The 21,275-nt window shown below is 49.7% G+C and overlaps 1 protein-coding gene across 1 annotated transcript; it reads left to right on the top strand.

The window, feature by feature from the left end:
* The first annotated feature begins 1,175 nt into the window (after positions 1-1,175).
* Positions 1,176-20,583, top strand: MAP2K2 (mitogen-activated protein kinase kinase 2). The gene is made up of 11 exons (XM_048830811.2): positions 1,176-1,480; positions 3,622-3,832; positions 5,989-6,135; positions 6,873-6,950; positions 7,752-7,803; positions 7,911-8,035; positions 10,022-10,235; positions 11,299-11,363; positions 12,365-12,426; positions 13,908-13,953; positions 15,798-20,583. The coding sequence occupies exons 1-11, from the start codon at positions 1,395-1,397 to the stop codon at positions 15,906-15,908; spliced, it is 1,197 nt and encodes a 398-aa protein (XP_048686768.1). The 5' UTR covers positions 1,176-1,394; the 3' UTR covers positions 15,909-20,583.
* Positions 20,584-21,275: the final 692 nt, after the last annotated feature.

The raw sequence follows: 21,275 nt of genomic DNA, 5'->3' as shown, positions 1-21,275 counted from the left end.
CCCCCTCATCCCCACCCTACTCCATCCCTTATCCCTCCACCCCCTCCCTACCCCGCCCATCCCTCTACCCCATCCCCTTATCCCTCCACCCCATCCCTCCTCAACACATCCCTCGACCCCCCCTCCCCACCCCCACCCTGTCCCTCCACCCCATCCCTCCCCACCGAATCTCTCGATCCCCATCATCCCTCCCACCCTACTCCATCCCCTTATCCCTCCACCCTGCCTCATCCCTTCACCCCTCCCGCTCCCTACCCCCACCCCATCCCTCCTTCCCCCCTCATCCCCCCACCCCACCCCATCCCTCCCCACCTCATCCCTCGACCTCCCTCCGCACCCCCACCCTGTCCCTTCACCCCATCCCTCCCCACTGAATCCCTCGACCCCCATCATCCCTCCCACCCTACTCCATCCCCTTATCCCTCCACCCTGCCTCATCCCTTCCCCCCTCCCCCTCCCCACCCCACCTTCCCCCCATCCCTCCACCCCCACCCTGTCCCTCCCCACCTCATCCCTCGACGCCCCTCCTGTCCCTCCACCCCATCCCTCCCCACCAAATCCCTTGACCCCCATCATCCCTCCCACCCTACTCCATCCCCTTATCCCTCCACCCTGCCTCATCCCTTCACCCCTCCCGCTCCCTACCCCCACCCCACCCCTCCAACCCCATCCAGACCCTCCCCACCTCATTCCTCGACCCCCACCCTGTCCCTCCACCCCATCCCTCCCCACCGAATCCCTCGACCCCCCTCATCCCTCCCACCCTACTCCATCCCCTTATCCCTCCACCCTGCCTCATCCCTTCCCCCCTCCCCCTCCCCACCCCACCCCTCCTTCCCCCCCATCCCTCCACCCCCACCCTGTCCCTCCCCACCTCATCCCTCGACGCCCCTCCTGTCCCTCCACCCCATCCCTTGACCCCCATCATCCCTCCCACCCTACTCCATCCCCTTATCCCTCCACCCTGCCTCACCCCCACTCCGTCCCCCTCATCCCTCCATCCCCTCCCCCAACTCCCCCTCCCATCGCCGCGTCCCTCCGCCCCACCCGCTCTCTCCCGCGCCCCGCCCCCCTCCCTGCTGCCTTGCCCGGGGCCGCGCCTGGCCGCCGGGAGCGCGCTCTCGCGAGACTGCCGCGGCCGGCCCGCCCCTGCCGGGAGTGCCCGCCCCTCCCCGCCTGGCTCGCCCCGGTGCCGCCCCGCCTGCGATGCAGCCCGGCCCCGCGCGCTGACTCCCTCCGGCCTCCGCTGCCCCCTCCCCGGCCAGGCCGCAAAGCCCCGGCCTCGCGTAGCGCGGCGCGCCGAGCCCCGCGGGGGGTAGGGCGGCCCCGGGCCGGGCCATGCGGCGGGGCCCCCGCTAGGCTCCGCGGGACAGGAGGGCGGCCCCGGCCCGGCCATGCCGGCCAAGAGGAAGCCGGTGCTGCCGGCCCTGACGATCACTCCGACCATCGCCGAGGGCCCGAGCCCGGACGGCTCCTCCGAGTGAGTGCGGGGGGGCCGGCCCGGGGGGTGAAGGGGGGTTGGGAGGTGCAGGGGGGCCCGGGGGGGAAACCAGGCCGGGGGGGGCGGGCTGGGAGGTGAAGGGGTGCCGGGGGGGAAACCAGGCCGGGGGGCGAAGGGGGGTTTGGGGGGGCCGGGCTTGGGGTCAAGGGGGGCCGGGGGTGGGGCTTCAGGCACGCAGGGAGGTCGGGGGGGGGACCCTGGCAGGGGGCGTGAAGAGGGTTCGGGCCGGGGGTCTGAGCTGAGGGGGCACAGCGGTTGGGGGGGCCGGGCCTGGGTGGTGAAGGGGTGCTGGGGGGGGTTAGGACGAGGGGGCAAAGGGGGTTGGGGGGCCTGGGAGATGAAGGGATGCCCGAGGGGGGAAACCAGGATGGGGGGGGTGAAGGGGGTTTGGGGGGACTGGGCTTGGGGGATGAAGGGGGGCCGGGGGTGGTGCTTCAGGCATGCGGGGGGTTCGGGGGGGGGCCGGGCCTGGGTGGTGAAGGGGTGCTGGGGGGGGTTAGGACGAGGGGGCAAAGGGGGTTGGGGGGCCTGGGAGATGAAGGGATGCCCGAGGGGGGAAACCAGGATGGGGGGGTGAAGGGGGTTTGGGGGGACTGGGCTTGGGGGATGAGGGGGGCCGGGGGTGGTGCTTCAGGCATGCGGGGGGTTCGGGGGGGACCCAGGCTGTGGGGGGGCAGGGGAACAGGGCTGGAGGATGAGGTCAGAGTTGGGGGAGGGGGAGCCAGGTGGGAGGATGGGAACTGCACGTGGGGCTCTATGGGGCAGAGGGCTGAGAGCATGGAGGGGTGGGGGCAGGAGCTCAAGTGGAAATGGGGCCATGAGAGGGGTTGCCCCCAGGGGGCCAAGGGAAGGGCAGGGAGGTGGCCAGGGTTAGGACCAGGGTTAGGTGGCCAGGGGCCGAGACAAAGGCACCTAGCTGGGCCTCTCACCCTGGCTGGGAACGTGGAACTGGGGTGAGACAGGTGTCGCTGGGGGTACGGGGGATGTTGGGACAGTTATACTTGGGGGGGGTGTTGTCGTTTGGGTGGGTAGACTGGAGAGATGATGGGGGCTGTATAGTTTGCGAGGGGTTTCAGGGGAATACCTGTAAAGACTCACTTGTCCTAAGTGCTTGGAGCTCTGCCCAATTCTTCACCATAAACATTCACCTGGAAACAAAGGTGGGGGATGGGGTGCTATTGCCCGGGAAGAGGGGGTGGGCTCTATGTGTGAGGCTTGGCAGGGTGATTGTAAAAAGCACCCTCTAAAGAAGAAAAATAAAGACGGCGACTTTTTGGGGTGGTGGTTAAAATTGTGGATTGAAGGGCTGGGATGGATTTCGAAGGGGAAATAGCTCCACACCGTTGGGCCTACCACACTGACAGTCCAGTCTTCTGATGACCAAAGATATCCCAACAGGAGCTCCAAAAGGCAGGTGGCGTCCGAGCATAAATACCCCATTGTGCTTGGATAATAGATAGGCATTGAGTTTGGGCAGGATGGTGAGGGGTGTAGTGTTTTAAGCTGGGGGATTTGCATGACTTCATGGAAAGTCCCTCTCATGTTACTTAGTGGACTGCCTAGCCGTATCCCTGGATTCGGAAAGGGGAGCGGCTGCTGGCACAGCTGGCTCCTCTCCCGGCAGTGAGCAGCACGGCTGCTAAAGCGCCTTTAAGGTTTTAATGATTCCCGCTGGTTTCATGGTATTGCTTAAATGGCTGATTGTAAAAAGCTGCATCTCTGTAAGGGATCTGGGCTTCTGGGAAGAAGCTGCATCATTTATCTCCAATATGGCAATTCTTATGTCCCTATCAGTAACATTCCGGGGTTTGTGCCTTTGTAATAAGGCGTCATTTGTTTATCTTACTGCCATATCAAGATATGAATCAGTATATACATCGCTTTGGAGAGGGTTTTCCTCTTAGCTCCCTTCTCCCTACTGGCAGTGCTGAAGGGGTCCAGCATAAACTATATATGGGACTTGCATTATGCTGGGCCTTCTGGCTCTTTGTGTAGCTAGCAAACAGCCACAGTTCTAGTTTTGCCATCTCCTTTGAAGGAAGGGACGTCAAATTCTCTGTCTTTAGCAGAGCCCTAACCGGCTCTAACAGTTTGTCCTGCTCCTCCCTGTTTCTCTTCAGGGCAAACCTGGTAGATCTGCAGAAGAAGCTGGAGGAATTGGAATTGGATGAGCAGCAGAAGAAGAGGCTGGAGGCTTTCCTCACCCAGAAAGCCAAGGTTGGGGAGCTGAAGGATGACGACTTTGAGAGGATCTCCGAGCTGGGAGCTGGCAACGGTGGGGTGGTCACCAAAGTGCAGCACAAACCCTCAGGACTCATTATGGCACGAAAGGTAAAAGAAGTGGCACGTGAATTGTCCTTCTTGTGCTCGTGTTGGCCTATCGTGCCACGCAGGAGAGAGGTTGTAACAGCAGATCATCCTGTTAGAAAAGCAGGACTTTGCCTACTCTTAACCTTCTGCTTCCTTAAATGAATTCTATACTGGTAAAGGGTGCCTGATTATGAGCCCTGGAGACCAAGTCTCCTAGGTATCCTTAGAACAGGTGTTGTCCAGGCAGCAGCACTGTTCTTTTCTCTGTGCTTCAACCCTGACCTGGAGCATCCCCCTTTGGGGTGAGATGAGAGTTTAGTCTCCTTGTCCTTTCTGCTGAAACTACCAGCAACGGTGACTCTTGTGATGTGAACACTAGCAAATAGAGTGAGGTTCCTCAAACTCATTATGCGTGAGCCACCAGTCATCAGTTCATAGTGACTTTTTGTCACTGTTGACCTGAGCTGGATTTGACACAGTGGCACAAAGATGAGTTTTGTCCATTATTAATCCTCTGAGCAATCCAGTCTTCTGACTCCTTCTTCAGTATTAGACCATGGGACGTGAGCTGCACTTTGTCAAATCCTGTGTACTGTTTAGAGCACGTTCATGCTTTATTTTTCCATTAGAGCAGCTCTTAATCAACTCGACTAAATTGGATGAGGTTTGTGGGAGAATTGTACAGTTTTCAGGTGCAAGGTGTAGCTAACAAGGAGAAAGAAAAGGAGGACTTGTGGCACCTTAGAGACTAACACATTTATTTGAGCATAAGCTTTCGTGAGCTACAGCTCACTTCATCGGATGCTGTAGCTCACGAAAGCTTATGCTCAAATAAATGTGTTAGTCTCTAAGGTGCCACAAGTACTCCTTTTCTTTTTACAGATACAGACTAACACAGCTGCTACTCTGAAACCTAACAAGGAGAGACCATGTGTGGCAGAACCTGCAGAAAGAAGTGCACTTTGCTAGCAGAGGACAGGTCTGTTAAAGTGGTTCCTGGACTCTGTGCCACTTGCTGTGGATTAGATCATACGCAGCAACAAAGTCTCAGAGACCCTTCTTCCTTGAGATGTCCTTTCTCAACTTCCAACTTAAGAGCTTTGTTAATGCGAGAATAGTTCTTTGAGGAACCTTGTGAGTTTGTAATGAAAACTTACTGTCCCAGACACACAATTTGTTCACCCACCTAATGATGCCTAATAATGGAAATAAATAATTTACCTGCCTGTCAAAAAAAAATAAATAAAAAAAATGGCTAACTTTCAGTGAGAGAACAAGTAAGATTTCTGACGGTTGTTCAAATCCAGTGTGACTTAACTTGAAACTCTGGTCTCTTGTCTTATAGGGATGAATTTTAAAAGCAACAGGTAAAATTAATGGGTCTGATGAGCAAATATGTCCCACTGACTGGCTTCCCCTGGACAGCAGCATCTGTATAGCATTCCACAGTAGCATCTAGCTTGGGAATACTGGAGCTGGAAGGGTGTCAGTGGGATGCTGTGTATGTGAAAACTGATGGAAACCTGTGTTCAGAGCCTGGTTTGAGGTTTTCAGCATTGTCAAGCCTAGGGCTGTTTGTTGGTCCAAACCTTCCCTGTCTCCCCATGCAGAATGATAGAAGTCTCAAGAGACTCTAAAGCATGTAATGGTGATCGCTATTGTTTGAGAATGACTTGATTTTTCTAGCAGCTACAGCTTCCCTTCCTGCGAGGTATTGCTTGCACATTGATAAACTGGTCCTACATGGAGTCCAAGGAATAATTCATCTGCTCCATAACTTTCAAACAACTCCCTCTCAGTGACCATGTTTTAGTTTTTCCCTGGTTTCTATCGTATTCAAACACCCTTTATAGTGCCTGTAGAGCTGGGTTTTCTTGTGATAAACATTTACTATGTTGGGTGTCATCTCTGCACCCAGCTTGTTCCACTGCTTTTCTGCACTGTACGGTCAGCACAGGGGTGACTAGTGTGCTCAGCTGCATTCTGTGTAGCATGCAGAAATAGTTGTCCAGCAAGCCTCACTGCTTAGATAGGGCGAACAGCTCTCACCAGTACAGGACAAAGTGGGGCTCTTTCAACCCCCTCTTTTGTTTCTCCCTTCCCTTACTTCCAGGCTACAGCTGTATGTTCTTGTAGCTGTTCCTTGATTCTGTTGTTTGATTTTTCTCCCTTTGTAGCTGATTCATTTAGAAATTAAACCCGCCATTCGTAATCAAATTATCCGAGAGCTGCAGGTCCTGCACGAGTGTAACTCTCCGTACATTGTGGGTTTCTATGGAGCTTTCTACAGCGATGGGGAGATCAGCATCTGCATGGAGCACATGGTGAGCCTAAACTCCCTCCTATTAAGCTGCTGCTGCTCTCCAGTGCTGTATACTGGGCAGATCCCTCTGGGTTGTAGATGCAGAGGAGTAAGTGATGCTAGAGTTTTTTCTGACAGCAAAAGGCTTGTTGCTCAGGGCATGGGTGGTGGAGCTGGGACATCAGACTCTGTCTAGGAGCTGTACAGCCCTACTTGAGCAGCTAAAATACAGAGAAATTGACTTTCTGGAAAGCGGAAGTGGCGGTTTTGGGGTCCAGCCAAGAGGAAATGTTGCAAACCCTCCACTGAACAGAATTCACTGAACTGCAGTGTGCGTCTTCCGCTGTATCTGGCGGGGAGGGCGTGTTGTATCTCCTCCACATTGGTGCAGTCAGTGCTGCTTTTGCGTTGACAGTAGTGTGTAGGAGAAACAGTGCGGAAAGCCTGTGACATTAATATGTTAGACGAAATTAAAATGGCATTTCCTAAGATAGCAAAGTTTAATCATGAAGTGCTTAGCAAGAGGTGGACGTAGTCCCCTGAACACCCACCTGTGGTGGTTACCACAGAGATCTTCCTTAGTGTGTGGACAGTCTGATCTAGTTTTACTGACTAGTGAACCCAAATGTGTTATGCTGTTGACACTGCTCAGTCCTCATAGGTATGTAAATTGTAGAGCCTAGAGCTGGAAAACACTTTTAAGGCCATTTATTTTATTTTCCTGCCAGTGCTCAGTTAACTTCTCTGCTCTGAATTTAGGATGGAGGCTCTCTAGATCAAGTGTTGAAAGAAGCCAAAAGGATTCCGGAGGAGATCTTGGGGAAAGTCAGCATAGCGGTGAGTATCCCTCTCACAGAGCTCACTCAAAACCCAAGGGGAAGAGGAGAGGCTTCAGGCTTTCAGAACTAGGGTGACCAGATGTCCCGATTTTATAGCATTTGGGGCTTTGTCTTATACGGCGCCTATTACCTGCCACCCCCATCTCAATTTTTCACACTTGCTATCTGGTCTTCCTATTCAGAGCTTACTGTCTCTCAGGGTGTACTGGGTGCAAATACCATCTGAGTCTTGACCCTTTGCTGGTCTGGTTCCCAACCCTTCCTGAAATCCATTCTGTACCCAGGGAGTCTCTTATTTCCTTGGAGCTGGAGCACAATTTTCTGTTGGTAGATACACCTACTAATTCAAGTTGCAAACCCAGGTTTTCCCTCCACCCCATATATTGTTATTGTATCATCGACTAGGAGTCAAAAGAATAACCGTATGAGCTGGGAAGTTAGTATATTTCAGACCATTTACTGCAGCCCCAGCTAGTAGGGTAGGAATGGTGGTGTAGGAGCCTCATGGAAAGTTTCCATTGAGCCAATGAACCGGTGATTTCATATCTAACACTGTGGGATTTTCAATTGTTTGAAAGTTTTATCTCCTTAAGCAGAGTGGATCTAAAGTGCAACCAACATTTGTTCGGCTGTGTGTCGGTTACTCCCTAAAGCTGAAACCCTTAGTTGCTACAGGGGGGCTTTACTGGTGATGTTGCAGTATTACAGCATCTTAAGTCTGTGCAAGATCTCTCTCTCCAAAGGGAAAGACTTTTCCTTCCCAGCTTTTAGCTCTTTCTCTCCTTTGGTTTCCTTCCAGGTTCTGCGAGGTTTGGCCTATCTAAGAGAGAAGCATCAGATCATGCACAGAGGTGAGAGGGGAGAACCTAAAAATAGCTTCTCATGACAACCAGAGACCTGGATTATTCTTACCTAGCATTGCACATACATTTTTTATCTCTCTCTCTTCTATTCTCAGATGTGAAACCTTCTAACATCCTGGTCAATTCCCGGGGAGAGATAAAGCTATGTGACTTTGGGGTTAGCGGTCAGCTCATTGATTCCATGGCAAACTCCTTTGTGGGGACTCGATCCTACATGTCTGTAAGCCCCTATTCTTATGTAAACCTTTGGATGTATTCTACAAGGGAAAGGGATTTACCACTCTCCTGAACCAGACAGAGAGTTAGCATAGTGTCCAGGGTCACTCACAACTCCAGGCATTCTTAGCCTGGCCTGTAGTATCCTGCTATTACACCCTTCTATGCTGAAACTAGCCCACCAGAGAAGTAGTTGTAATATATGGACAAATCACTGAGGGCTAGATCAAGACCTCACTTCACTTCTGTCTCCAGCTTGATTTATTTTTTGGACATACAAAGAACACCTACATGGACTTACATAAATCTGCTTCTTTTAAAGGGATGCCATCAACCTTAAAACGAGTCAGTTTCAAAAAAGAGTTAAAAGTAGTTTGAAGTCCTACATGTGCTCCTGAGTTCCCCTGCCAATATTTGTGGGCTTAGAGCTGACCTTGCACCTTCTAAAAAACGCTCTCCTCCTCCTCCTCCCCCCCAGCCCCCGCGCTCTTTTTTCTATGTGGAAAGAACCAAGTCACCTAAGGGATATTGGCTTATTCAGGTGAAAACTCTGAAAAGGACTCCATAAAACACTTCATTCTCCATTGCCCTGTGCCTTGTGCAGTCATTCACGCCAGCTGCAAAGTGAAAGCCAGAGTGGTAGCGTGTTCCATTCGCTTCACACTGGTGCAGATATTCCACACTGTGCAGGGCAATGGGGAATTGGGTCCAAAGTGGTGTCCAGTGCCACACGTGAACTGGAAAAAGAAGTGACAGTCACCTCAGGTGTTACTTTGTAGCAGTAGGCAGAAGAATTTCAGACGAGGTGAGATGTTTAAGTTGAAGTTCCTTTAATCATTAGATGCCATCTTTCTATCCAAACAGTCTGGTGGCAATCTAACTATCTGCAATGGAATTGTTGCATATTGACTCTTATATGTCTGTGAAAACTTGCACAACTCCCATTCTAGCCAGCGTCCTTTGCTTTCTTCAGCAGGAGATTTACTGACCAGTGTAATTACAAAACTCTAAATCTGTGCTGGCACTCGATCCTTAGCTCGTTCGCCTCAGTGGGGTGGCGTATAGTGTGCATCTCCCTAGCCTGACGGCTAGGAACAAAGACGTGGGTTCTTAGGGGTGCTGTCAGCCTGTGCTTGTGTCCTTCACTCTGAACTTCTTTGTATTTTGGGCACTGTTCCTCTTCAAGTGCAGTTATGGTTAAAACAGAGACTAGAAGGAAAAAAAAAAAGTCCCCTTCTTTCTCAGTCCATCGGCTCTCTGTGATTTTGAGTCATATCTCTACTGGCAGCTGTGACTCCTATTCGTTCTGCAGTGATGTAAGGAACAAAACCCAGCTAGGTTTTCAGATTCTATTTGGGAGTTTGTAGTATGGGGCAGATAAGAAAATCATCTTTTTTTTTTTTTTTTTTTACTTGTATACTGAGTAAACTAGATCTGAATACACTGAGAAAATAACCCTGTGGAGTCAGTCACTCTTCTGGCCATAGCAGAACTTAAAGAAGAGCTGCATTAGAGTAGCATTTAAGTATATAAAACCTGTACTACACATTCTGTGGACATGATCTTTCTAGGTAGAAGAAATCCCTCCTACCCCCCCCCATATTTCCTCTGAGCATATTAATGTTTCCTGCTGGTGTCAAGAGTTGTAGGCTCTCAGAGGATTCTAGTTTATAAAGAAGACTGAGTGGATTTTCAAACAGCCTGTCCCTGCAGCAATTCCTCCTTGAAACAGAAAAAAAGCAGTTTGCAAGAGCCACTTTAGCCTGAAGGTGGGGGAGGCGGGGCAGGAGAAAGATAGTCGGTCTATTTCATTTAAATGTATAATTAGTAGGGAGTATTTTGTATCCTTCTGTTTGTGGCAGAGTTTCTCTGCAGTAATGTGCCATAGCCACAAATTACTTCCAGTCGATGGAGTCTCTTCCATGCAGTGACCTCTCTTCTGTTGGGAAGTACAGTTTTACTGAGGCACATCTGTGACTTTTCATTACAGCCTGAGCGGTTGCAGGGCACTCATTACTCAGTTCAATCCGACATCTGGAGCATGGGTCTCTCCCTGGTGGAGCTGTCTATCGGAAGGTACCCAATCCCCCCACCAGACTCCAAGGAACTGGAAGCGATATTTGGCCGTCCCATGGTCGATGGGGCAGAGGGAGAACCTCACAGCATCTCACCGCGGCCCAGACCCCCAGGGCGCCCTGTCAGTGGTAGGGGCTGAAATTGACACCTGTGTGCTGGGATGATTTTTGGTTTATGGGGCTGGGTTAGAAATATGAAACAATCCAGGACCATTAATTCGCTTTCATCATTTCTCTGCGTTTGGACATGGAATTGAAGCGAGGCAAATACATAAGGGTTCAATGGGAACTTGTTCTGCAGGAGCCTGGCCTATACCTAAACACTGGAAACAGAAGCCAGCAGTGATTCTTGCTTCTCTGGTTTTTACAAAATCTGTGTGTAAAGTCAGTCTTCCACAAAGGCAACATACACATGAAGGCCAAGATGTTCCAAAGTGACTCGTGATTTGGGATGCGCAATTTGCGGCACTTTGAAAGGAGCCTGATTTTCAGTCCCTTTAAGAAGTATCCAGCTTAGCCCCCAAAATCATTGGAAAATCTTGGTCTAACTGTGCAGAACTTGAACTGGAAATTTGTATCTCTAGCAATGTGATATTGCTTTGCTGACAAACTTTGTTGGTGAGATGTGACAGCCCTAGAGGCAAGTGCTGTTACCCATAGGTCAGGTCCAGCATTTGTATCGGCAGAGCAAGCTTCCTGCTAGCGTGCCTGAATCCTGGCCCTGGGGTAAGGGCAAGTTCAGTTTCAGCAGCCCATTTGCTCTTTGGTCACTGATTAGACTGATCTCAAAGGGGCCAAATATGTGCCAGTTATGGTGTATTTGAGATCTGAACAGATCAGGGAGCTAGACTGAGGCCACCAAATTCATCTCACATAGGCATCTGAACAGCCATTAGATGGTAATTATTGAGTGGCTGGATTTGAACTGCTGATCTAAAGGTCAAAGGCTTCTTGGTCTGCTTCAAGCCCTCCAAGCAATATGATCATGTGCTTCCCAAATGCTCCGAGCTATTAAATGGATCAGTGATTTGGTAGCAGAGGTTGAAACCATAAAGCTCAAAACAGGCTTTTAAAAAAATCCATCCCCATTGTCTTGCTTTTGCTTCCATCTTAGTAAACTCTACTGTGCAGGTTCTGTTACTTTCGTCCATGTGCAGTTTCTTACTCTGCCTTTGTCCTCTTAACTACACAGGCCATGGAATGGACAGTCGGCCTGCAATGGCTATCTTCGAACTGCTGGACTATATTGTTAATGAGGTTGGTATTTGAAATCACTTTTCATCTCCTTTCCCTCTGTTTGTTGGAGTCTTTTGGAGTCTCTTGACTCAGAATAGATCAAAAATCCTCATTTGCTAATCCGTTAAAGGGGTAATAAGAACTGAAAGCGTCACTAAAATCTCCTTCTCTCCTACTCACTCTATTTGTACTGTATCCTGTCCCTTCTCGCCCATTTGCTCTTCCTGTCTCTTGGTATTAAAGTCTACCACACTAAAGTGCCTCTAGCTCTGGAATAAGACCCTGCAGACAAGGGCTTATAATATCTTTGAAGAAACCGTGAGAAGAGTAGAAAGAGGAGCCCTGAGGGTAATGAACTATTTGTTCAGTAATCAGCCATTTAGAACAAACTCCTCCACAGACCTGTGAAGGATAAACAATCCCTCTGCTAGGAGCCAGATCACCCCAGTGTTCTCAGCATGGGCCGAACGACTGGTCTCTTTTTGAAAAACCTTAAGGTAAATTACAATCTGGGGTCTTAAAGTGAGCGTGTCCCAGTAAGGAGGCAGGACTAGTCTGTGGGAGGAGCAGCTTTCCCTGCAAGGTGACATGATGAGTTGTTACCTGACCGCAGTTGTACCTGTTGAGTTAGTTCTATCTGCTGTAGGGTTTCAGGTATGTGGGATTTGCTGTGTCTTATCAGAACACTGATCTGGGATGTTGAACTCCAACCTTTTGGCAGTGGCTAATACCTAATGCTTCAAAAGTAGGCAGTTCTGGCTTCCCCTGTGCACCTAGCCAAATGGGCAGTGCTTTACCTAGGGTGGGGGGCAAGGTTTTCCTTCGGAGGCCTCGAATGGTATAGCTGGCAGAAGATATGCACTGATGGGAGGCTAGTGGCTGTAAAGGGAAGCAATAGTTGCTCAGTTCTGAGGTTTAAAGGGAAACACATATGAGCAGTCAGGTCTTCAGGCTGCAGCTTTTCAGTGACTGTGCTTCTTCCTGACCCATTGATGCAGAAAACCCTTTTGCTTCTTTCCCAGCCTCCTCCTAAGCTGCCGAATGGAGTTTTCACACAAGACTTCCAGGAGTTTGTAAATAAATGGTAAGGTTCTCCTTCTACAAGTGAACATCGAGGCTGTTCATGGGGCTGGTTCAGCAGCCCGAGAGATTGAAACTTTCCATCCCATAACAAGGCTGGCAGTAGCAGGACACGGTTTCCCACGTGCCGCAGCCAGTGTGCCTCCACTCTGACCTGGAGGGACTATCCTCCGTCCGTCCTTGTGAGCCATTCAATCTGTGGTCCCTGTGAGCGCTTATGTGGGCGCTTGTTTTACTAAGACATGAACTAAGACCACAAGCCCATTTCATATAGGCTACAAAAATGGCGGTCGGGTAATGGCTCGGAGTTGCTACCAGTGTGGGTTGGCCACTTGAGTCATCCAGTCCCCCAGTCTTTTTGTATTTATTATAAGACTTTTGGTGGATGCCTAGATAAACGCTGCAGCCGATGCTGGTTTATTAACAGCCTTCTCCACGATGTGGTATTCTTCCAAACACTCACCCGGAGGAAGCTTGCCTAGAATGTTTCTAGGAGCATGTGATCTTCTCTCTCAATCTCTTGCCTTCTCCTCACTTAGAAGGGATTGTTTTTCTTCAGTTGGACTTGCCTTGTTTGGGGCTTCATGCTCTGGTGACACCGGCAGCTCAGCTGCCTTTGGTCAAAAGATCTTGTAATTAATGTAGACTGTGTACTTGGGAAGGCGGGGTTGGTTGTATTTAGACGATACAGTGCTAATTTTCAACATCAAGGGTTGCGGTTGGCCCCCATATTAGATATGCCTAACGAGGCAACATCATGACTATTGGGCCTGAACTGAGAACTGCCAGCTTTGCTTTGGTTCGTGGAGGCGCTTCAATCTCAGATATGGGTTGATCTTTTGCAGCTTTCTAAGCCTACCTTTTCCCACACTGACTAATGACTTTGAGATCCTCAATTTTTGGGTGCCCAGCTTGAAACTCCTTGAAGAAGCCTGATTTTCAGAAATGTAGAGCAGCAGCTCCATCTCAAAATAAGGTGTCTTTCTGGTGGTTCAAGTTCGGCACCTAAAATGGCTGGTCGCTGTCGGAAACTTACGCTGTCATCTTTATTTTCAAATGAGGGTGGGAGTGGTTTCTCAGCAACTTCTGCTAGACTCTTTGAGTAAAGTGTCGAGCAGGACCTGGACCTTCAGAACCAGGATTCCCTGAAGTTTTTCTATGATGCTTATCTCCTAAGCCTACTGCAGGGTTTGGTAATGGCATGGATAGTGTGGTGTGGCATGAGAACCTGGATAGATCTGATGTAAAGGTCTGACTGTTCAAGGGAATCCTGCTTTTCCAGGAATCTGCTAGGATAGGCTTGAAGGGTGCATAAAACCACTTTTCGAGTAGTGATAGAAGTGACCAGGTCTAGGTCTGCTGAAGGCAGCATTCGCTGGCTTCCAAATAAATGAGACACCAGGCTGGGTAGTCTGACCAGCCAAATAAGTAGCTTTTCACAAGAGGAGTCTGACAGATCTTTCCTGCCTTTTCTTCTGTTCTCAGCTTAATTAAAAATCCAGCAGAACGGGCAGATCTGAAGATGCTGATGGTAAGTGGGGAGCTGCAAGTTGTTTTGTAGTGTGGGCAGCTCGGGCTTGCATTGTTGGCGGGATTCCCCTCAGTTCCTTGACCAGAAGCAGCTGCTGTTGCATTTGGTTTCCTCCTCTTGAGACACTGAAAGCTCCAAAGTGACATTAAGGATGAACTGAGTGGGAGGTGAGGGAAAAGCTACATGGAAATACCAGTCAGATTGATGGCATTTACAGTCTTCCAGAGCCGGGCCCAATACACATAGGTCCTGCAGCCCATCCTGCTAACCAAGCCCAGTGCAGGCACCAGGCCTTCCGAATGTGATTCCTCAGAGAAGTCTCTGGGAAGGAAAACAGGAGTATAGAAATCTCCATGTCTTCCCAGGCAGTTTGGGAGATCAGTTTTCCCTGTTAAGCTCCAGATCCTCTCCCCAGCTATGCACTAGTTTCCTCAGCTGCTGTGGACTGGGACGAGGAGACTGTGCCCCCCTCCTCCTGCAATACCTCTTGGAGCTGCTGCTCTGGGCTGCATCACCTGCCTCCCCCCTCCTCCAGGTGCAAAGGCTGGCGGTTCTGTGGAGTGGCAGATCTTTTACTTGCCATCTCCCAGCGTGACATCCATAATAATATCCCATGCTAATTATTATTTTGATGTTCATTATTAGATAGCAGTACGGCTGTCACCCCCTCCCCTACTGATAAACTATCTGAAAACCAAAAAACCCAGCCCTACGCTTGGAAAATGACAGCTAGTTGGAAATCTATCTAAAAAGCTGGTTTTGTTGGCTGGAGAACAGAACAAGCCGGTCCTCCGGCTCCGTCAGAACAGAGCTGGCAGTACAGCGTGGCTCCAGCAAGAAGCTGTCGCTGCAACACAAGCATCTGTCAGACCAAACCGTTAGCAACATGATGAGTCATTGGGTGATATAGACCCCGTCACTGGGTGAGAACTGCTCTGGGGAGACAGATCTCCTAGCTTTACCTAGGACAGCAGCAGCAGAGACCGTTACGCTGTGGCAACCCTTCGTCGTCCTGTAAAGCATTGCCTGGAAGCCCTGGTTACACCAGTGCTGGCTATCAGATGGGAGCTTGCGGAAGCTAGCCAAGTGCAGCTGCCCTCTCAGATTACGTAATTGATCCAGAATCCTGCCACTGGGTGCCGCCGTCCCTTGTCTGGTCTCAGTGATCCTCCTGCGCTGACTTCGGGAAGCAGGGCTGCCCACCTCTTAGGGGGGCAGGGCTGCCCTACAAATTGACATCAGCGCAGCTCAGGAGAAGATGCTCTGAGGGCAGGTCTACACTATGGGGCTAAGTCGACCTAAGTTACGCAACTCCAGCTACGTGGCTGGGATGTCTACACCATGCTGAGGTGTCTACACCATGCTGGGGTGACGAGAGGAACTCTCCCATTGACTTACCTTATGCTGCTTGTTCCGGTGGAGTACTGGAGAGCAATCGGCAGTCGATTTAGCGGGTCTTCACTAGACCCGCTAAATCGACCCCGGGTGCAGTGATCGCCGCTTGGAGTGGAGACAAGCCCTAAGTCAATAGGAGAGAGCTCTCCCATCGGATTAGTAACTCCCCCTCCAAGAGGCAGTAGCTATGTCAGCGGGAGAAACTCTCCCACTGACATAGCGCTGTCTACACGGCGGGGGGGGTTACGGTTGGTATATCTGTGTTGCTCAGGGGTGTGGATTTTTCACAACCCTGAGCAATGTCGTTATACTGAAGTATGTAGTGTAGACCGAGCCTTAGTTTGAAAGTCAATGAGCGAGGACTGTGTGGTAGGGAAGTACGGAGTGTCTTGTGAGCTGTGTTAGACGAAAGAGATGCCTATGCTTTACTCTCTCTTTTCCCCTTTCAGAATCACGCCTTTATCAAACGCTCTGAAGTGGAAGAGGTGGATTTTGCAGGCTGGCTATGTAAAACGCTGCGGTTAAACCAGCCCAGCACCCCCACCCGCACTGCCATGTGACGGCAAAGCAAACTGCCTTGTGTCTATACATCTGCCTGTCTGTCACCGTTTCCAGCCCTTCAGTAGAAGACAGAACCACCCTCCTTCCTCCCCCATCCCCTTCCCACCCTGCTCCTAAATGGCAAAGCACCATCATTTTGGGAAATATCCATCATCCCACAAACGAGCAGAAATGGGCTTGCTTTCTTTGTTTTTTTTCCTTGCCCGCGTTCAAGCGCGGCTCAGTCTTTGAAGTTTCTGACATTTGGGAAATGTGCTGCTGCTTACGTTGTCTCTTTTGAAACCTGTTCACTTGGGTTAAAAACTATGGGGTGTGTGTGCAGGGGGCGGGGAAGATCACGTGCTTTGTACACTTAACTTTTGGTGTGGGCTTGAAAATGGCTAGTGTCGAAAGCTCTAGCACTGGACACAGAGAAACCTATCCATGCAGAATGGGTGGGGTGAGGGCAGGCGCAGTTGTTGCCAGATGGTACAGCTGTTGCATGTGTGTTGGCAGAGAGCAAGAAGGGGAAGTGAAGGTGTTGAGACTAGTAGATTCCTTGAGCTTGCTTGGGGAAATTAGCAGAGGCTCTGCAAGAACAAAGAGACGGTTCGTGGGCAATATTTTTAGCCTAGCTGGGGAAAGAGGAGCAGCACTAAATTCTCTCCCACCTTCCTTTTGTCTGTTTGACATTCAGCTCCTTAACAGGGAAGCCTTTCTTCAGCTTCCCTTGTCCTGTTCCAATTTGTGCCCAGTAAGGGCTCTGTCCTAACCCACAGGATGGAGAAAGGACTGACTAGGGAATCCTGTTTTTCTTCATGTAGCTTTGAGGTCCTTTTGCATTACTGTGTGTGGGAAAGTTGATTTTTAGTAGCCCAACTTTCTTCCCTGCTGATCTTCTTCCATGGGTAGCGAGGAAAAGCTTCTGCTTTTAAAACATGAGGTTTTCGAGTATATTCCAGACATGCACTGTGTGTTCGGTGATCATCTCGGGCTACTAAATCGCCACATTGGGCAGTTAGCCTGCTAAAAAAGGGAATGAGTCTGAGCCAGTTCATAACAGACTGCAGGGCAATACTGGCTATTCTTCCAGTCAATGTGACGCTCAGGGGCAAGAAGTTTTTTGTGGTAAGCTTGGGCCTACCAGAATGGTGATGGGGGAGACAGCACCCCCCCAGCGACTGCAGCAGCATTGTTGCCCAGCTGCCCTTCCGCGCTTTGAGAGGAAGACTGCGTCTTGCACCTGACAGTTGGCGACACAAAGGGAAAGCGGGCATTTCCAGCACGTTCTGCCGCCAGGGCAGAGGTGCTGTGTTGGGAATTGAATCCCCAGCAACTGGCCCAGGGAAGAAAAGTCCTGATCTTCCTTCAGATCTACTTGCGGCACTGACAAGGCCAATCTGGCAGCAGCCCAGGAGTGTGATGCAAACTCCAAAGGCTCTTGGGGTGCAGGTTTTCTCTGCTGCTCTATGGTCCAGTGAGAACCATCTCCGAGGGCAGATACAAGCATTTTTAGAAACGTTTTTTGGAGAGGCAGGGTGGGGATGGGGGAGATGCCTCAAATCCTACAGGAAGCCAAACAGCAGATTTCCACCCTGGGTTCTTTACCTGTTTGAAAAGGTCTCCAAGCTGCCTGCTAGTGATCAGGATTGGGCTTCGTTTTGTTTTTCCTCCAGCACTGATCTTTTTCCCCCCCCAGCTCCTACCAGAGGGTTTCAAACCTGTGATCTCCCCAGGAATATACCTAGTCTGGAAGTTCATTCTCTTCCCTCCCCTCCCCTGCTTGGTCTCACTGTTTTAGAGTGGCTGGTTCATAACTGTGTATTCAGCCGGCAGCCTTCAGACAACCATTTCAGGCAGAAGACCAGGGCGAGGTAGCTGTGACTCCAGCTGTCTTATGACCAGCTGGCGAGATGCTGTACAAGGCCACTGGAGGAATGAAACCACACATCAGAACTAGTTTTGTGACATAACTAGCCAAAAGCAATCAAGTCTCTGGGGGAGACTTTCCCGAGGACCATTAGGTGCCTAACTCCTATTGGCTTTAATGGGAGCTGGGTGTCTTAAACGGTCCTCTTTGCCTGGGCAAAATCTCCCCTTCTGCCAGTTTGATGGCACATGCTTCTTGGGTAGGGGAAAGACCTCTCAAAGCCACCCAGACATGGTGCACGTCTCTTCGCTCTTCTGATAGGTAAAGATGCCATTGCACGGTGGCTGAACTGTTACACAGAGCTGCCTGCACCATTGCAGCCCCTCTCCCGCCCCCTGCTCCAGCAGTTAGGAGTCCTGTCCAGTTTTAGCCTCTTCCATTGGGGAAGCGCTGCTACTTCGAGTTATGATTGCTATCCCCATTGCTCGGCGTTCCCTGCCAAAGGCCAGTACAAATCCCTGCGCGGCAGAGTTCCCTAATTGTGATAGGTGGAGTGGTCACTCCAAATGTGCTTCATCTAACGACAATCCTGCTGGCAACCTCTGAACCACGAAGATCTCCATACTGCTCCCTAGAAGGGGGACACCAGTCGTACGCTGTCTTTTCTGCTGCTGAGCTGGGAGTAGAGTCTTGCCTTGGGCAAGCAGATCTTGCTTTCTAACTTTCCACGTGAGCTGCCTGGTTCTCAGAAACATTTTCCTGTAGGCTATCTGGGCAGGAAGACCCGGATGGCTAAGAGAAAGTGACTAACTGAGGTAGCTGTTTGCTCCTGCCCTTTGATTAGTGTGTGAGCTGATTCAGACATGAAGTCTGAGGGAAGCCTCTTGTGGAACTGTACTAGGCCTTGTTTGTTTTTGTAAGACTGGCAGTAGTACGTATGGAATTTGCCAAGTGTATTTATCTCCCCTTTCTTAGGGTGGATCCGGTTCTTCATTTCCTTGAGGGAAGGGAATAAGAGGTTAAACGATAGCTAACTGGAAGGGCCTGCTCACCTTTGGTGGAATCTTGCTTCTCTCAAGCTACCTCTCTAGGGAATGATAGGTACGTACCTTGCCGGTACGGGAGCAAGGAAGGGCCTTGTTTTGCTATAACAGTTGAGTCTCATGAGGTGGGAAGATAGCCTGCATGGATCACATGGACAGGGTCTGTTCAAAGAGCCTTTTATGTTTTTTTTGTTTTTTTTTAAATTTACCCTTTCTTTTCCTGCCTGACGTAGAAATACAAGCCATAGGAATGACTCATTCCCTTGCCCTCTTGGCTTTCGGGGAGGGGTCTCTGTGATGTGCGAGTTCCATTTGGCTAGAGTCTAGAAATCTTGTCTTTGTCGGGTCTCCTAAGGCACGATGTCTTGGCTTAATGGGCAGAGGCTGTCTGCGTCCTCAGCCCTAGCATTCTTGTGCTGCTGTTAAAGGAAAAACCTGCGCCAGCCCACAGTGGCTGCAAAGGTCAATTGTGAACTTGTAAATTCGGGGAAGTGGGGGTGTGTGATTTGTGAGGCTTGGAAAGTGTGGCCACAGCTGCTTTCTAATGGACAGTTCCTTTATTGGGTAGGCAGCAGACATATCAGTGCCCCCCTCCCCCAAAAAGCATACATTCTTCTCCTGTAACCACGTTCCACTGGGGAATGTATCGAATCTACCTGAAAAGGAAAGGATGTGGAGCAGAACCTGATCACTCATGAAGCACCTTCCATGTCTGTATGGTGTCTATTTCACCCCTTTGATGAAGGGCAAGGTGTCAGCCAGTGTGGGGTAAAGTCTTTCAACCAGCACGTTGACTGTGTAATCATTTAAGGAGGGGTGGGGGATTCCCTCCCTCCCCATAGATGCGTTTCATGCTGCTGATTGTGATTCAGATATGCTGGGTGTTTTTTAAAACACACACACACACAAATATGGCGGGCTGTGCTCATTTTTTCAAATAGTACCAGCGGCTCAGGCACTGGTGTTATTTTTACCGTTTTGACCCTGGAGTTACCCTATTTGATCAGATTATCAGGTGCTCTCGTGCCTGGGTTCTCGTTAATCAGACCAGTTAATCAGACACGCATGCAGAAAAGCAGATGAGAGGGCTGGACGAATGTGGGTCTCTTACTCTGTTCGGGGGAACACCTGCAAAGTTGGTACAATCTCCTGATGCCCAGAAGAAGGGGAGACAGGTTTCCCTACTGCTCCAAACCAAAGCTTATGCTGCAGGCTTCAGATTTCACTCTGTCCGTTTGCCACGGTGTCCCATAATATTTATAAAGCAGGAAGAAAATGGGTACAGTTTAATAGCCCGAGGGAAGACTTGTCTGATAGCTAGAAAAGATTTGAGAGCTGGAATCTGACGCATCATCCCTGAGTGGCAGTTGTATGATTTCCAACATCCCATTTGTTTTTTTTTTTTTCCTAGAGTGCACTTATATTCCATCAAATCTGGCAACTCTGGAGGATTGAATGTATTATACAAAGTGTTTGGGTTAATTAAAAAAAACAATTCTAATTGAAATGGTGAGATCGTGTGCTCTGAATGACTATGTACTGTTTTTGGTCATGTATATGAGCCATGAGGCTCTGGGGTGGGGGGTATATCTTTTTTCCCTCTTATTTAAATAAAAAAACGGTGGGGATTCTACGATTCAAACGCTTTGGGGTAGTTTTGTTTTGCTTTTGCGCTTGGTTTTGGAGGTGAAGGGGAAAGTCTATTGAGCATTTTGTTGGTGCAATTTTTTTTTTAACTATTTTCATCCTGGAAAAAATAATAAATGGCACTTTACATTAAAAGGCCTTTTCCCTCTTTAATTTCATCACAGGTGATTTTTAAACATGAATTTTATCCTTTATAAAAACTGATGGGGTCTATTTCCACTCAAGAAAGAGATCTTGGAGGCATCATGGATAGGTCTCTGAAAACATCTGCTCAATGAGCAGCGGCAGTCAAAAACGTTAACCATGTTAGGAACGGGATAGATAATAAGACTGAAAATATCATAATGCCACGAAATAAATCCATGGTACGCCCACAGCTTGAATACTGCATGCAGCTGTGGTCGTCCCATCTCAAGAGATGTATTAGAATTAGGAAAAGGTACAAAGAAGGCCAACAAAAATTATACAGGGGTGAGGAACAGGTTCTAGACAGATTAAAAAAACGGGGCCTGTTGTTTGGAGATAAGAGATGATGGAGGGTGGGGGATATGAGAGAGGTCTATAAAATCATGATGGGGGTGGAGAAAGTGAACAGGGATGTGTTGTTTACCCCTTCACATAACAAGAATCAGGGGTCACCCCATGAAATCAATAGGCAGCAGGTTTAAAACAAACCAGGAAGTATGTCACACAACACACAGTCAACCTGTGGAACTCATTGCTAGGGGATGTTATGAAGGCCAAAAGTATGACTGGGTTCAAAAAAGGATTAGATCAGTTCATGGAGGGTATGTCCATCAATGGCTATTAGCCAAGATGGTCAAGGA

Source organism: Caretta caretta, chromosome 25, assembly GCF_965140235.1.
Source record: "Caretta caretta isolate rCarCar2 chromosome 25, rCarCar1.hap1, whole genome shotgun sequence".
Taxonomy (NCBI): Eukaryota; Metazoa; Chordata; order Testudines; family Cheloniidae; genus Caretta; species Caretta caretta.
Note: the sequence above shows the minus strand (reverse complement) of the source record. Positions and strands in the feature narration are given on the sequence as shown.

What these genes read in the sequence shown, in the direction of transcription:
- MAP2K2 (XM_048830811.2), top strand. Translation starts at nt 1,395, where the DNA reads ATGCCGGCCAAGAGGAAGCCGGTGCTGCCGGCCCTGACGATCACTCCG. An exon ending in GCATCAGATCATGCACAGAG is followed by an intron (nt 7,804 to 7,910) that starts GTGAGAGGGGAG and finishes TTCTATTCTCAG; the next exon opens with ATGTGAAACCTTCTAACATC. An exon ending in CCCAGGGCGCCCTGTCAGTG is followed by an intron (nt 10,236 to 11,298) that starts GTAGGGGCTGAA and finishes TTAACTACACAG; the next exon opens with GCCATGGAATGGACAGTCGG.